The sequence below is a fragment of the Centroberyx gerrardi genome, chromosome 4 (assembly GCF_048128805.1).
Source record: "Centroberyx gerrardi isolate f3 chromosome 4, fCenGer3.hap1.cur.20231027, whole genome shotgun sequence".
NCBI lineage: Eukaryota > Metazoa > Chordata > Actinopteri > Beryciformes > Berycidae > Centroberyx > Centroberyx gerrardi.
Genome location: NC_136000.1, coordinates 28131957 through 28148331, shown reverse-complemented (window position 1 = coordinate 28148331; position 16375 = coordinate 28131957). Strand labels below are relative to the sequence as shown.

The 16375-nt window shown below is 41.5% G+C and overlaps 1 protein-coding gene across 5 annotated transcripts in view; it reads left to right on the top strand.

Annotated features, from left to right (window-relative positions):
• Positions 1-16375, top strand: part of ppfibp2b (PPFIA binding protein 2b) — a 78579-nt gene that overhangs the window by 17426 nt on the left and 44778 nt on the right. For all 5 annotated transcript variants that reach the window (XM_078282966.1, XM_078282967.1, XM_078282961.1 and 2 more), the window contains exons 2-3: positions 4476-4580; positions 9233-9441. In XM_078282966.1, coding sequence (XP_078139092.1) covers positions 4499-4580; positions 9233-9441 — 291 coding nt within the window. In that variant the 5' untranslated portion in view covers positions 4476-4498. The remainder of the gene's footprint in view (positions 1-4475; positions 4581-9232; positions 9442-16375) is intronic.

Here is a 16375-nt window from a genome sequence, read left to right as displayed (position 1 = left end):
CTTACTGTGCAAAAAGGTGCTGACCCACAGTGCATTGTTGTTGTCAAACAGTAAACTGCTCTGCCAACGAGGAAACGGATAATGATTGGATGACAGCTCAAACTTGACTGAGCAGTAAATCCTATTGGCTTCAAATTGATGTCCATGCATTTTTTTTTTTAAATGCATGCAACTGGAGCTCTGGGGCTATTTAACTTGCTTCATGTAAAAACATGATTATCATTTAGAAAACTGACAACAGTGATTATGTTCTTCACTGTTTCCGCTCTGCTCAGGAGTTTGTAAGGAAACTCAAATAAGCAGTTGCATGCCAACAATTTGGGGAAATGCAGGTGCTGTCTGATGAAAAAAAGAAAGATATCCTGGTATCCATCCAAAGCTGCCAGCTGTAGAACTTACAGAACCTGATAACACTTCATTCCCCCCCCGCCCCCCCTCTGCAAACCTATGTGTTGTTAACAGAAGAGAGAAACCGTGCGGAGCGCCAACTTCCCTCTTCACTCATGAGAGAGAGTTGTCAGCGCTGAAGTGGGCGTAGCTGGAAGAAACAGGTCACACATTGTCGTGTTTGACAAACTCGTTTTTCTGGAGCGAATCTCTTCTCTTCCTGGGACAAGGTGTGTCTGTTTCTACATCAAGCAAACCATAAATGAGAAGTCAGGAGACACGAACCATGTGGTTTAACCTCGAGAGAGAATCCCATCGTTCAGTCCAACAGGCTTCTTGATAAATGCCTGTGTGAACAAAATGAAAACAAAGCAATAGATAATTTAGCTTGTGTATAACCCACGACACTTGACACTGGTGAATCAATTGTCACGTCCTAATTGCTCTGAGTAATCTGAACTAAAACAACTTTTTTAGACAAATATTTTATATATATACATATATATATAATCTAAGTATATTTATCTTATTATCTTGCTTATTCTTTCACTCAGTTATGGACATTGTAATATTACATTTTAATTGTGTGGTATTGTTTAAAAACCTCATTACTAAACACTTTATAATAAATTATATGGAAACAGGTGAAATAATTAAATAGAAGACATGTAAAAGCAATGGAAAAGACAACAATATAGGATAGAACAAACTAAAAGACAACAAATATCATTTTTTTATTTTATTATTATTTACTATTTAGTTAGCCTCTGTGTGTTGCAGGTTGTATGCAGACTGTAGTACAGTTGGAGACAGTGGAGAAAATTGCTCATCCAGAACTGAAGTTATGTTTTCATCCAACAAATGTCAAGCAACTTTTGCGCAAAGTTTTGAAATAACGCCAAAAAATACAGTAAAATGTGAAGCGGATAAATAGGCTTCCTCAATGTCAAATAAACCAATCCATGACAAAAATAAAAGAAGGAAGAAGAAAATAAAGGACTGCACTCAGCAATGTTCTAATGCATCAACTAATGAACATACAACCACAATGGAAACTTAAAAAAAAAAGAAAAAGCAACTTTTTAATTTTTGTGCCATGACAATGAACCATTTGTCAGGCCTACATCATTGTTTATTCCACAAATGCTTTTCCGTCTCTCTTTATCGCACAATTTCTTTCTCGACAAAATCATTCTCCGCTTCAAGTGAGCGTCAAATATTTTTTGTAATAGCGAGAAAATTGTATCAAATGTTTGCCGTGTCCGTTCAGCTTTTCTAATTTGATGCCTCATAATTAAAAAAAAAAAAAAAAGTGAAACCAGTCTGTCCATTAGCTATTTCTGTACAAAGGAACAATAATGCAATGTTGCACAGGAGCACACAAAGCCATGTAATAAACACACACACACCCTCACCCATTCACACTCGCTTTCTCTCACTATCTTTCGCTTATGCACACACACACACACACACACACACACAGGGAAAAGTCGCACAGATTGTGCAGTATGGGAGATAGGGGATGGAATTGTTGCTCCATGCAGTTCAGCTTTGTGCTTGAACAGGACAGTAATCTCTTAATCGGGGTCTTCACATATATGCAGTCACACAAAAAGAACAGACAGAGTCATGCTTACACACTCTCTGTCTGTTTCTCAAACACACACACACACACACACAAAAGCCTTGTTGTCCCGTTGTGGTCAATTGTTGTCCCAGCGCTGTTGAACAGAGTCAGACTGTCACAGTGTGTGAATGGCGCCGTCACCCTCCGTCTCAGCAAGACACATATGGACCCATTTACACTTATTAACAATGTAAATGCCAAAACACACACACACACACACGTGCTTAGACATGTGGAGAAATGCAAGAAGCGAGAGTTGTAATACCAGCACATTAAGCACATTGAGTCTGTTCTGTGCAGATTGCCAGTGTCAGCCTTAATGATGAGCTTTGGTTGAGAAATTCACTGTTGATGTTGATGAGCATTAGGCTGCTCAGCAGGGGGGGCAGGGGGGGAAGCGGGGGGGGGGGGGGGGGGGGGGTTGTTATTATCCCGAGGCGGCGGCAGATTACATCACCGTCCTTCCTCTCGATTCCAGCGCGTCGATGTCTGTCTCCGTCTTAAGTCGGCGTGACAGCATGACAGAGGGCCTCGGCGCCTTGAAGGAGAGATGACAGAAAAGGGATGAGTGCCAGGGAGAGAAGAGATGACAGGAGGGAGGGAGGGAGGGGTGAAAAGCTGGAGGGAAGGTTGGCAGGAGATGAAGGAGTAGCCAGAGGCGGGGACGACGGAGAGAAAGACGGTCCCGCTCTGACGAGTAATAGCTGTGTACAGTGTGTGTGTGTGTGTGTGTGTGTGTGTGTGTGTGTGATTGCCCCTGGTCATATGTACAGTACAGCGCATGCTTGCCTGCAGTGGTGGGTTTTCAAAAGACACGTGTGTATGTGCAACGTACGCGTCTTGACGTCCCCGAGCCTCCGAGTCATGTTCTGTCCTCGTGAAAGGGGGAGGAGGGGTCTGTGTGTGTGTGTGTGTGTGTGTGTAAAATGCCACTGTACTGTATAGCCAGTGGCTCATGTTATAGCTCATTATTTAAATGATGTCTGCATTTCCCCTGTTGCAGCTTCATTTCGTTACCACTCTACCTCCTACTCTCTTTCATGGGAGATCGAGCTTGATAACTCCCGAATTAGACCAAATGAAAGTGTGTAAAAGTGAGAAGATTGAGAAAAACCTACATGTAGCAGCTTTACAACTGTAATCCAAACTTTAACAAAATGCCTAACCTGGAATAGACACAAACTTTAAAGTCACATTGTCACAATAGAGAGGAGTAAGCTAGCTAATTAGAGCAGACATCCAATAGAAACATCTAGAGAAGAGGTAAAATATCACCATGCTAAATACTGGAATAATAATACTGCTTTATCATTGGCTTTGTTGGCTTGAGACTGAGGCTTTTTAGCTTTTGTAGCTGATGTGTGGGGAGTTTTTGCTCCAAGTTCAGGCTGGAAAGTGAGTTTTGAAAGCCAGAAATCTCATGGCAAACGAATCATTCAGTCATTAGTATTGATCAACCACCCAATCAGTCCTCCACAGATACATTATGTTCATTTTGTTTTATGGGTCAGTAAAAATCTTACTTATTGCCCCTTTAACTAGGGCCTTTTGTATTTTTGTTGTTTTATTTTTTTCAGGTTTTTTTTCCGCAAAGTTAACCACCACCCATGAAGCATCTTCCATGTGACTTGATACCAAAATACCATTCTGCTTTTACGTAACCCTCGATGTTTACTGGGCCTCTTGCGCCAGCTGAAGAGAATATTACATTACGGATCACTTAGATATCCTCATGCTCAGAATTTCTCCATTTCTCAAAGGAAATATCTGCTGCTGCAGAAAGCCTGACGGTTTAAAGGGTGTGTCCTAGACATGGGTTCATTTAAGTCATAAACTGTTTACTTTTTTCAGTGGAAGTGTCTCCTTGTGCTGGAGAACAGAGCCAGTCTCTTGTAGAAATACAAAAAAGAATGAAAGGAAAGAATTCATTCTAGAGGCGTAAACATACATTTGTTTCTTTGTTTCCGAGTATTGGATTGAGAAACCCCCAGAAAGATGCCAAGCAAATGAGATGCATTATCGTTATTGGATTAGAGTTGGTTAGAGCATCCACACATCCACAGTTGCTTTATCTTGTCTCTATACTGGACATGAGTGTGATGCTTCTGTTTGTTGCCAGCTTAGTCTTAGTAATTTATAATTTCGTTTTTTAATAGAAACCACTCTCCTTCCCAGATGTTTCCTAGGCGCTCTCTTGTATTGTATTGTGTTGAAATCCTTATAGGTAACCCATGTCATAGTAAAATGAATTGTGGAAACTCACATTGACATCACATTTTATTGTCCAATATTTCATTAATTCCCAAGTCTACCATCTGTCAGAAGGGATCTTTGCAGGGAATCAAACTCCTCATTGGACCAAATGAAAGCACAAAACAGCTCTGCATTAGAAAGTGTAAAAATTCTAAGTGTGGCATCTAAGTAGTTCATGCATCAAATTCTTTTTTTTTCCTTTCTGCAGGACATCAGAAGGCCTGAGGTCTGATGCTTCCATCCATCGTCATGGAAACCGAGGCCAGTCACATGCTGGAGGCGGCTCTGGAGCAGATGGATGACATCATCGCAGGTAAACGCTAACGAGCTCTTCATCGAGTGCATTTGTTTTTAAAGGTGCTACCAAATTCATTTTGAGACATTAGTATAATTACTGTAAACAAGCGAGACCATCGCTGAGAAGACTGGCCGCCTCTACTGGCCTCTACTCTACATTTTACATTGTGTGACAGCGGGTTGGATTTGGATTTGGGGGAGGAAAGGGACAAGTAGCTCATCTTTGCAACAGGAAACAATGGGGTTTATGGGAAATGTGGTCTTAATTATGAGAAACACAAAATGTACCAGTTTGACTTTTGCTGACACCAACAGGTTGCGAAGCAGTGAACCAGTGTACTTCACCTGAGAAACAGTCTCATTGTGCGGTGTGTGTGTGTGTGTGTTTCTATGTGTGTGTGATTGGGGGTCTTGTTTCTTACAGCCAGCTCAGCCTTTGCCAACAAGATTTAACTAACAGGGGGGTAAATGTCTAATGTTGCCTGCCAAAAAAACTGTGTGTGTGCGTGTGTGGGTGTGTGCGTGTGTGTGTGTGTGTGTGTGTGTGTGTTGGGAATGCAAGCGGCTGAGCACAGCAGGGTAACTCTCCAGTCAGAGAGAGAGGCAGTAGTGAAATCTGTATTTCTAAGTTTAGTTTCTCTAGGGAATTGTCACACCGATTTAACCATTCAGACTTAAAATGACACTCTTTTCTATTCTTGTCACATTATAGGGGAGAACGGTGTGAAATGAGCCACATTTTGCATTTTGTGCTACTACCACAAAATAAATATGTATGTATTTCCAACAGTAATTGCTATGTATACTTAATGTTGTCGGGCAGCCATAGAAATTAAAAATGTCTTTTTAGCTAATACAGTTTTAGAAGTACAACACATAAAAAAGGTTGGCACAACTTACCCTTGGGCGGGGGTAAGTCGAGCTTAATGGGGCAAGTTGAGCCCTATGAGGGTAAAATGTCACACGACTTGTTTATTTTTGTCCTTTTCAGTAATTTCTCTAGGCCCTTTGCTCTCCTCCATCACAGATTGAGGGAAATGAATTACTTCTTCTAAATCTATGATCACATGATTCATTTTGTGTATGGTTGTCTAGATACAAGGGGTGGCTCAACTGACCCTGTTCTCCTGTACAGTAGAAGTGGATGAAACAGAGTTTACACGTACCGCCGTCCCATCTGAAGCTCTGCTAGTTGCTGCTGTTTGCCAAAAACAGCATGACCTCATCAAGTGCTTTGAGTTGGCTATTCCGGCTCTCAACAACCACAAATAGAAATGCATTAAAAATCCCATTAGCGATAAGATCAGCCAATCACGAATAAGGAAATTAGAGCCACTTATCAACAGTATTTTGATATGGTGGTCAGATTGCATTCCAGTATGAAGAGAGGTTTTTTTTTCCCTATGGTTAAACATGTTGTGGGAATAAGAGTGAGAGCACTCCAGTGGGTAATGAGATTCATGTTGCTGTTGCTGCTGTTGGGATTGAAAGAGTGCTGCCATCTACTGGCTGCAGTCAGAACAGTGACTGGAAATGTCCAACCTGTTGGATACTGGTACAGCATGTTGTGGACTGGTGATCACTGCAGATGAAATAGAAGTTCCAACTCATGTTGCTAGATTGGAATTATTGTTTGTATTTAACTTAGAGGATGGTATGAAACTATTAAGTATTTTTGAATCATCATGATCCTCATTTTTTATCTATTAGGGGTCTAGTGGGTCCATGGTCTATATGTGCTGTTTTGACATAACCGAAGAAAAATCAAAACCATGGAAAGTCAAAACAAAAAAAACATTTTTTTGAAGAAAACTATTATACTTTATACTTGTCGTTCATAGCCAAATATCAGCCTTCATCATCGTGAATAACAGAAAACAAGTGGCATTATCTAAAGCACTGTCTCTCAGTGAAAAAACAGACACATTTAAAATAAATGTTGATTATATTGTTAGATATTATTAATAGAGGTAAAGAAAATGTTAATGGCCAATTTACTAATTCCATTACACTTTCACCACTTTAGGCTACAGGTTACCCATAACTGCAGGAATAAATGTGCAAAGACACTGTAACAGTAGTGTGCAAATAAATGTATTGAAATAATATGATTCAATTTCTTGTTCTTCCTCCGGAATATGTGGGATAGCCAAGAAAAGAAGCCACACTTCTTCTTCTTTGGTTTTGCAGACAGACTGTCTTTTGCACTGGAACTCTGAGGCCCTGTAGGTTCGACCAGCTGGACTTGTGGAAGAGTTTCCGGGGTCAGACCGGACAGATCCTTGGTGTCCTTGGTCTCATGGAACAAACTGCTAGATGCCTTGATGTGAACAACAGCCTCATGCACACAGAGAAGAGTGGATGAACGTGAAGCTTCAGCCTCCTGACTGGGTGGAGGGTGGTCAGCCTGGTTGTCCTTGGCCTCATGGACTGTGCTTGATACACTGATATCCTCCTGGTTCAGGATGGCTGCTGCCTTGTTGTCTGCCTTCATTGTTTCAACCTTCTGGATCAGGCTTGGTGGAGCCTTGACCTCAACCTGGATGGCTGGAGAACAGTCAGGTTGATGCAGAACAGTGACAGAGCTTTCAGCAGCGGCCTCAGTCTGTGCACAAGGGCTGAATGTGTCCGCCTTGTGATAAAAGGACATTGTTCTTCCTTCTTCTCCAAGTCCTGGAGGAACAGCATCAGTTTAGAATCAGCTTTGACGATTGGCTCCCATTCATCAAGATGATCTTGAGTAGGGGCATGGTGTGCAGCGCAGGCAGCCATAAATGTAGAACTCACTGTTGAGGAAGCGTTCATGTGCTTTTGATCAAGTTCCTCCTCCTCCAGGAGGACTGAGAGGAACTGCATCAGGTGAGAGTCAGTGCTGCTGACAAGAGGTTCCCATTTGTCCAGCTGGTCCAGAGTCGGCCCATGCTGTGGGGAGCAGTCAACTACAGATCTAGAGAGATGTGATGAAGCGTAGAGGAGCTCCTCACCAAATCCCTCCTACTGTTGTGTGTTTAATGTTATGTTGTGCCTCACTGAGCACTAAGGTGACAGCTTATAATATATAACGTGAAATTTGACTATTTGCCAACAGAAAATTAAGTAAATTCGACCCATTACTTCCTGTGTGCCAGAGGATTTTTCCTGCTGTTATGTATCTGACCGTGACCTCTGACCTCCCTCTGAAAGAAAATTTAACATAATCACAATATTATTTTATAAACTGCCAACAGATCTACATAGCAGACAAGCAGAACATCAGTCAACAGATAACTAGAGTTCCGATTACAGTTGTTTAGTACCCATGCTGGTTTGTATCTCGACTGGGTTCACAGTGCGTGGATAATGCCTTCCTCTGTGTGTTCCAGTCTAAGGCGCTCTGGCCCACAAGCGCTGAAGGCTGCATGGGTGGATGGACAGATGAATGGGAGAATGGGTTCATGTTCTGATTGTTTTTATATATTTATATTCATATAGTGAACGCTCGTGTTCACTTTGACTCTTTTAAATCCTTCGAGGAAAAGGAAACAGAAAAAAAAAACAGCTATACAATCTGTACAATGATGAACTGTAGTTTTTTTTCCTCCAGTTTTCACAAAACCTTGTAGCCTTCACTTTTTCACTTCTGTTGAGGCGTTGTTGCATAGCGGCTGCAGAGTGGATGCAAGCGAAGGTTGTTTTCATTATGTGCTGTTTATTAATTTTGGACTGCACATACTGTATGGAGCTGTTTTGTAAGGCTGCTTTTCAGAGCAATGATTATTTGAGTGCATCCAGATGTGTGTGTGCGTGCGTGTGTGTGTGTGTGTGTGTGTGTGTGTGTGTGTGCGTGTGTGTGCGCCAGGGAAATGATCCAGGTGACACATGGACATTTTGGAAATATTGAGCAGGATGTATGGCTCTGATTAATTCTGCTCCCCTAGTCTCCACAGCTTCACTCAGTGTCACTGCTCTGTCTTGCATTATGTGGTGCGTTGTGAGCTAGACCTGAATTAGGTGTGAGTTGGAATCTCTAGAGATTTGTTAGTAATACACACAACAAATTGGTTTTGTAGAGTTGAATGCAAGTTTTGATATTCTTTAGCATTCAAACTATGATTAACATCTGTCTTGTGTCTTGTCTTCTCCTGTCTTGTCTTTTCTTCTTGTCTTCTCTTTTCGTCTTACTCTTGCTTTGTCTGATCTTGTCTTGACTTGTCTTCTCTTGTCGTCTCTTTTGTCTTTTGTCTTGCCCTGTCTTCTGTTGTCTTCTCCTTTCTTCTATTTGTTTCCATCGTCTTGTTTTGCCTTGTTTTGTCTCATCTTGTCTTGTTTTTTCTTGTTTTGTCTCATGTCTTGCCTTGTCTTCTCTTGTCTTCTTTCATTTGTCTTCTCTTGCCTTTTCTTCTTTCGTTTTATCTTTTCTTGTCTTTTGTCTCATCTTCTGTTATCTTCTCCTTCTCTTGTCTTGTTTTGTCTAATCTTGTCTTGACTTGTCTTGTCTTGTCTTCTCTCGTCTCGTCTCATCTTCTCTTGTCATGTCTTGTCTTGATTTGTCTTCTCTTGCATCCTCATGTCTTGTCCCATCTTCTCTTCTCTTTTCCCCTCACCTTCCTCTACTTTCTCCCCTCTCCTCTTCTCTTCTTCCTCCCTGTCCACCTCCTCTGTTACCCACCTGTTTCTTTCTCTCTGCAGGTTCAAAGGCAGCAGCGGTGGAGTTTTCCAACAGCATGTATGACCTGGGCTCTCCCATCAGCGCAGGTCCTCTGCAGGTGGTTCAGCTGGCCGAGGACCTCAAACTGGCCTTGGAGCTCCAACCCAACCAGGAAGACAGAGACAGCCTCAGAGCCCAGTTACCTACAGAAACAGCTCAGGCACTCATAGACTGGCTGCAAAGTGGAACTGTGAGTACATTGTGTTAAAATCGTGTTTATTTTCACAGTGTGGTCTTAAAGAGCCACGTTCAGCCAGGGCAACTGGAAGTGCTACCAGTTAAGAACACCTGAAGAAATAGCTATATATGAGCATCAGTCCAGTTCATTTTCTTATGCTAGGCTTTCCAAGCATTAGTAACCGCTGGCTATCAGATGTCAACATCAATCTCCTTATATCAGTAGACAGAGAAGGGAATGCAGTTCATCACTTGTAGCTGGGACGGCTGATCCTCCAAAAAAAAGTAAAGATCTCCTTGGCTTATACCCATAAATCCTTGCGTTTTGTGGTTGTTTCCTGTATTTGGGATAATGTTCTCACTCCTTACAAATTGCACTGTAGTTCTCCTTGAAATAGTCAGGCGTCTCAGTCCTGTTATTTGATTCCACCAGAGTTCGAATGGCATCGTTCTCACCTGACCAAATGAACCAAACTAAAGGAGAAAATGCTCCAGATTTCAAATAAACTGCTCCAACCATGCCTGGTGTGAACGCACCCTAAGACGCACATGTTGCACTTATCATGCAGCGATCTAACAGAAGTATCCCCACGACCCAGTTTGGGTCACGGCTTCAGAAACCACAGACATGGACAAATAATAAATGTTTAACGTCTTTAGTAAGCATGTGCACAGAAAACAGCACAGCATGTAGATCAGCTGCAACGTGACACTGAAGGCAAGGCATGAAAACTCAGATGTTCATTTTCAATAAAAAAGCCAAATTCTGGGGTCTTGCACGCATACCAGGCCCAGCTGGCAATCCCATAGACGTAAAATATAATGATATATCTGTGTCAGTGGCCGGAGACTTTATAGAACTGTTGCTTTCAATTTGCAGAGAAATCCTGTCTGTCCTGAGGGATTCCACAGCTGGGTTGCGCTCGGCGTACACGTCGCTGTGGATAAAAGCTGCGTTCGTTCCCACTCAGGACAGGACAGATTGCCTAGTGATGCACAAGTTGTATCACTGTACTCCTCATGATGTTTTGGAAGTGGAGAAACGCAATGAGACGCGCAACATGCGAACCCAAAGCGCCAGCTGTTGAGCATCGAAAGGCCTTTTTCAGTGGGGAATATTTATGCTTTTGGTACGGTCTGTGTTTCTTTTTGCTCTCCGTTCAAGGCCAAAGTTATTCATAACAAATTAGCGAAGAGAGGCTGTTCGTTCAGCAGCTGCAAGGAGAGCCAATGGCTGGGTTTTCAGAGTGGGAGTGCCGGTCGAGGATCGCTAACCCAATCCTCTTTTATCCGCAAATTCATTCTTCACCTCTAATCTGATGTTTAATGGATGCCAGACAAGATTTGTTTCCAACTAGTGGTCTTCGGTGACTTTTGAGTCCCTGAGCAATGTTCTTCTCTCAGGTTTATGATGCTGGATTTTGTGAATTCATTTATTTGGCCACAATTGCAAAACTTGAGGAATTGAATAGAATTGAAACAAACTTGGAAGTGAGAGGACCTGAAGTGGAATGAAACAAATTTAAAGGTGCTACATGTAGCATTTTTAACCATCAATATATCATCATCAAATTAATTGTTATACCTTGGTATAATTGCCATAAACAAATGAGACCATGGTAGAAACGACTGGTAGCCTGTCTCACATTAGCAGTATTGCTAGTTTCTCAAAATGAAGACCACATTTCCCATAACCCCCCTTTCCTGTTGCAAAGAGGATGTTGCTATTTGCTCTGTTTACACTGGAAGAACAGCGCCCTCTTCCTGTTTTGTGCCATAAAGCAATCCAGCACATTTCCCACCACATCCAAGCTGATGTCACACAATGTAAAACGCAGTGTAGAGGCTGGTAGAGGCCGCCAATCTTATCAGCAATGCTAAATGAATGTGGTCATGATGTTAAAATGCCACATGTAGCACTTTACCGTGAAATAAGTTACATTTGAATGGAATTTGGTAGTGAATGAATATCTCACATGCATCGTCTAGTCATCCATCATGCAGTGTTTTCAGTTTGGAAGGACAGGTGTAAATGGGGTCAGACGGGCTGAGGTGAAGGGTCAGGGGGAGAGGAGAGGAATTTAGCCAAGGTCTTAGAGAATAACAGTTCTCACTGCTGCGGGGGCTCAGCATGTGTCTGTGAGGACGACCTCAGGACTTACTGGGCCTCTGTCCCAGACTTAGACCAGCTTCTTCACCTATCTGTCTGACGCAACATCTGTCTGTTAATGGATTTGTTCATTTGTTTTCTTTCTTTCTTTCTTTCTTTCTTTCTTTCTTTCTTTCTTTCTTTCAGCAAATAAAATGAAATAGCTTAAACATAAGAATAGAGTAAATGGGGGCTATACACAAAATATACATAATGTACGCACCACAAATACTGTATGTATGCCGTTCTGTAGACTTGTTAATGTAAATATGACATATATTTGCACAAAATGTATATTGCCGTAATTTCATATATGTGCTTCAGTTTCCCATATTGGCCTCATGATTACATACTGAATACTTTTCAGAATGATTCCACTATAACACATTTTTCATACTTAAAAATCCATATCTAAGCAAGAAGTCGATACTGTAAGTCGCACCTGTAAGTAGCAACTGTAAGTAAATCCATACATATTGGTAATCCATACTCTTTCCCATACTTCCCACTCACAGTCTACGTAATGTGTTGAAATTGTCGGCTGCATATGCTTATATGCTTATATTTTTTGTTTATATTCTATTTTTATGTGTAAATTACATCTCTACATTCTCTTTGCTGTATCCTATTACTTTTGCTGCTGCAACAACCCAGTTTCCCCATGGGATATTAAAAGTTTCATCTTTACATATGAACATATGCATCTGACAATTCCAACACTAGAACATGTTAAGTAGAAATGCATGAATGAAAAGTATGAAAAAATAGGGATTACAACATGTGGGTGTGCAAAATAGCAGCAGAAACAGCAGTAGAGCAGAGACAAAACTTTGAAAAATAAATCAGTCTATAACAAATGAGAGGAATATGACAATGACTGAACGCTTGTCTCTGAATGCCTAAAGCAGGTGCTGACGATATTGCAGTGGGTGTGAGTGGAGTTTGAAGGAGGGAAGGGGACAAGTGGAGAGAGTATTGGGACACGGCCCACAAACTTTTCCTCTGAGACACTTATTACAACTCCCATCCACTTCCTGTACTGAACGCTGTCTTGCTTGGCCTCTCAGCCACTCTCCTCCACTCTGTTTACAACATCCCTCACTCTTTCACCTCTCTCTCTCTCTCTCTCTACTCCTACTCTCCCCTCTCATTGCTCCTATGCATGCTTCTCCCTCTAATTTCTGCTGTTAGTCTGGTTGTTAGTGAAAGTGGATTGAGTCGTCCAGCAGTGTTAAGGTAAGGGAAATCTGCTCTAACAAGGTATTTGAGACCTGTAAGTTGTCATGCTTCTTTCCTAAGCATAAGCCTTCTAAGTGTTGTGTAAGGGTTTGTCAATAGGCAGCCATTTTTGTAACCTCATGACTTGAATTTGATTTACTAGTTTTGCTAGATAATAGGTAGGCAGTGGGTCTTACTTTTCCTATTTTGTGAAAATAACAACCGCGTGATGTTTTGAATTTGTTTATGAGTGCAGACAGAAAACTATTGTCAGATTCAGTTTTATATTCTTGTCTTGTCTTGATTTTTCCCTGTTGTGGTTTGCTGTTTTTTCTGGCCAGAAATCAGTTTTGTCTTTTACATACTAATTAAGAAAGTTGAGACTGAGCAAGGAAAACTGATCCTGCATGGCTGGCCACCAGTTTAGGTGCTTCGTGAGCTCCTACACTGTTTCAACAGCAGAGGTCTCACATGTTGCATACAGTTACTGTCCCTCCCTCCCTCCCTCTCTTTCTTACTTTTTTCTTTCTTTCTTTCATTCCTCCCCTTCTTTCTCCCCCTTTTCTCCCTCTCTCTCTCTACTCCTCCCTTCCTCTACCATGCTGTCCTAATTTCTGTCTTTATCCTCTGTTTTCTGCCCCATTGTGAACACTGGAGGTGTAACATAATGGCATCTTTATTTATCCATTCAATATTTCATCTTCATTGCCGATGTCCTTTCCATTGAAGCAATGTTTCAATTTATTGGGACTTGTTACTCTGGCACCAATATCCTAATGCAGATTCACTATAATATTCCTTTAGGGACTTACAGTGTGTTATTCAATAATGGGTTTATAGTGGCCGTATTGTACTCAATCATATTCTTATTTTGTCCCTTATGGTATCACTTTAATATTCCTATAAGGACTTATAGTGTGTCTGCAGCATTCAAAATGACTTTATAGTGACTTTTTCGTATTTGATGGTTTGATTTTTATCCCCTGTGGCATCACTGTAATATTCCAATAGTGTGTTATAGTTTTGCTGTGATATTTGTATAGTATTCTTCCAAAGTTTATTATAGGATTACCGTCATTCTTTTTCATTACAGTATCGGCTGCCCTTGCTGTCTGCAGTGACCTTGCTCTCTTGTTTTCATTTCAAAACAAAAAAAAAGTCCAGTAAACCTTACTCTGAACACTAGGACAAAGTTTGATATTTTGAGATGCAATGTTGCCCATTTCTAACTTTCAATAACAAATGTTAATGTTGGAGGTGCACTGCTCACACTTCTCCTCATCCTGTTCACCTTCTCCCCCTTCCTGCTCCTCCCCACTGACCCAGAGAAACAGGATCAAAGACACTCACGCTCCACAATTAGTCTGCACCCTCCAGGCTGCTCTCCAGGGTGAAACACACACACACATACAGACACAGACACGCACATACAGATACACACACGTAAACACAGGAAACCTGATAAGTGAGTTGTTGGCAGGAAGTCGGGAGACCCTGTGACTGCTGCTCATTACCGTTGAGCCGGGAACGTTAGCGTCTCTTGATCTGTCCCTGTACATCTCGTCTGTGTCGGATGTAGGGTCAAAGATTTTACGATCAGAGTCTTACCTAAAATAGTAAAGAGAATATGTAGTTTCAGCTGTCGGAGACACACAGACAGAGAGAGAGAGAGGATTGTTCAGCACCTCTACGCAGCACCCAGTTACTGTAGCTGACAATGTTTGAGCTAGCAAAGTATATTTACTCAAGCAGTGTAATTAAATAGACTTTTGAGGTACTTGCTTCACTATGTTAAAGCTGCACAAGGCAACTTTGCACATTGGTGGCCCCTAATGGCAGTGAGAGGTAACTGCTGTTTTTTTTTGTTTTTGAATTTTGAGGACTTCTATTCATAGTATTCCCATGATGTCACATGCATTTCCTAGACAGCTCATTGGCTGTGGCTGTCGTTTGATTATAATCACCAGTTAATTTATTACAATCACCTGTTATTTTCCTACCAAGATGGCCGTGTGATGATGTAACCGAATACTATGAATACCTAGAAATCCTCTGCAGTGACATCAGTAAACTAAATGTCTTCTTCTTAGTGTCTGATGGGGCTGGAGCTTCCTCCCTGAGAGTTAACGAGCCACACCTGGTGTCAGGTAGACCAGGTGCGGCTCATTAACTATCAGTTTGAATTTGACACCCCTGCTATAGAGGCTTAATTATGGACTGAAGATAGACAGTATGTGGACACCATATCAGACATAAGTTTTGATGCTTTTGAAAATTAACTAGGAAGTAGGGTGGCAGGGTGGCCTAGTCGTCAGAGAGGCCATCCCATAACTGGAAGAACTCAGGTTCAATCCCTGCAACTGACTTTATTCACATTGCGGCCATTTTGGGTGGGGCATCAGGGTGGGAAACTCCACCCATGGCATAAAACTAGCGTAGCTTCAGCACACAAGTGAGGACTTAAGATAGACCAAACAGTAATCAAATTAGCTAGCAATAATGGGAACAGCAACCGCAACGACTGCTTGAACTTAGCAGGAAAGTTAGTTTGTTATCTTACTAATTAGCAAGCTACTAGCTAGCTACGCTAGACTCTGGTAGCTAGCAATGATGCGGCAAATATATTAAAATGTGAACTTATATCCCTCTGGATTCTTACGATCCATTTGTTTCTAATGTGTTTTTCAGTGGGGAATCTGTGAAATGAGAAATGTTTGCATTGGTATACAACAGTAGCACATAGTTGGGTTGTACTTGCTCTTCTAGATGGAGTTTCCCACCCAGAGTGTTCAAAATGGCCGTCGTGTGAATAAGGTCAATAGCCAGTGTGTCCTGTCTAAGTGACCTTGAGCAAGACACTGAACCTCTACCTGCTCACTACTCAGGTCGCCACGTTCAACATCAACCCAAATACACAACATTTTCACAATATATATCATGGCATGATCTAAATATATTAAAAAAATATTTGAACTGATATCAGAAAGATTTTAGCTCCTGATTTCACAAAACGAGGCAGGTATAGATCAGCTATAGACGTCATCCCATCTTTCATTTTGGCTCTGTGTTTACACAGGTTTTCAACATTGGTGCAGGCTGTCATATCAACATCTATTCAGCATCAGAATGTTTGCTGGGTGTCTAGTCATTCTGGATAAGAGCGTCATGGTTTTGATGGTTAAATCATGAGCTTGGAATTCTAAGGACGAGGATTCTGTCTGACTTTGAACTATCTAATCATGATCTATGAATGCTACTTCATGCTTGTGTGGTGTTATTTCTTTAAAGAACCTTTTGGGGTTAAATATAGAAAAGATAAGTGATAGAAAACAGCTTTGCCAGCTGCTATGTCAAATCTTTTGATGCTCGACGTCTCAGAGCTGCACTCCACCCAGATAGAACCTTCTGATTCCAAGATCACTAAATGCCAAAATGCCACGAGGTTGCTGCCAATTTCACACTGGCATGAAAAGTGTTTGAATGTCCTCCAAGGCAGCTGGATTAGTGATCCGGGTGATAGGCTTGTAAAAACGTTGAACCTTCCCTTTAAGTAACATATTTCAGTGCAGAGTGTTTTACT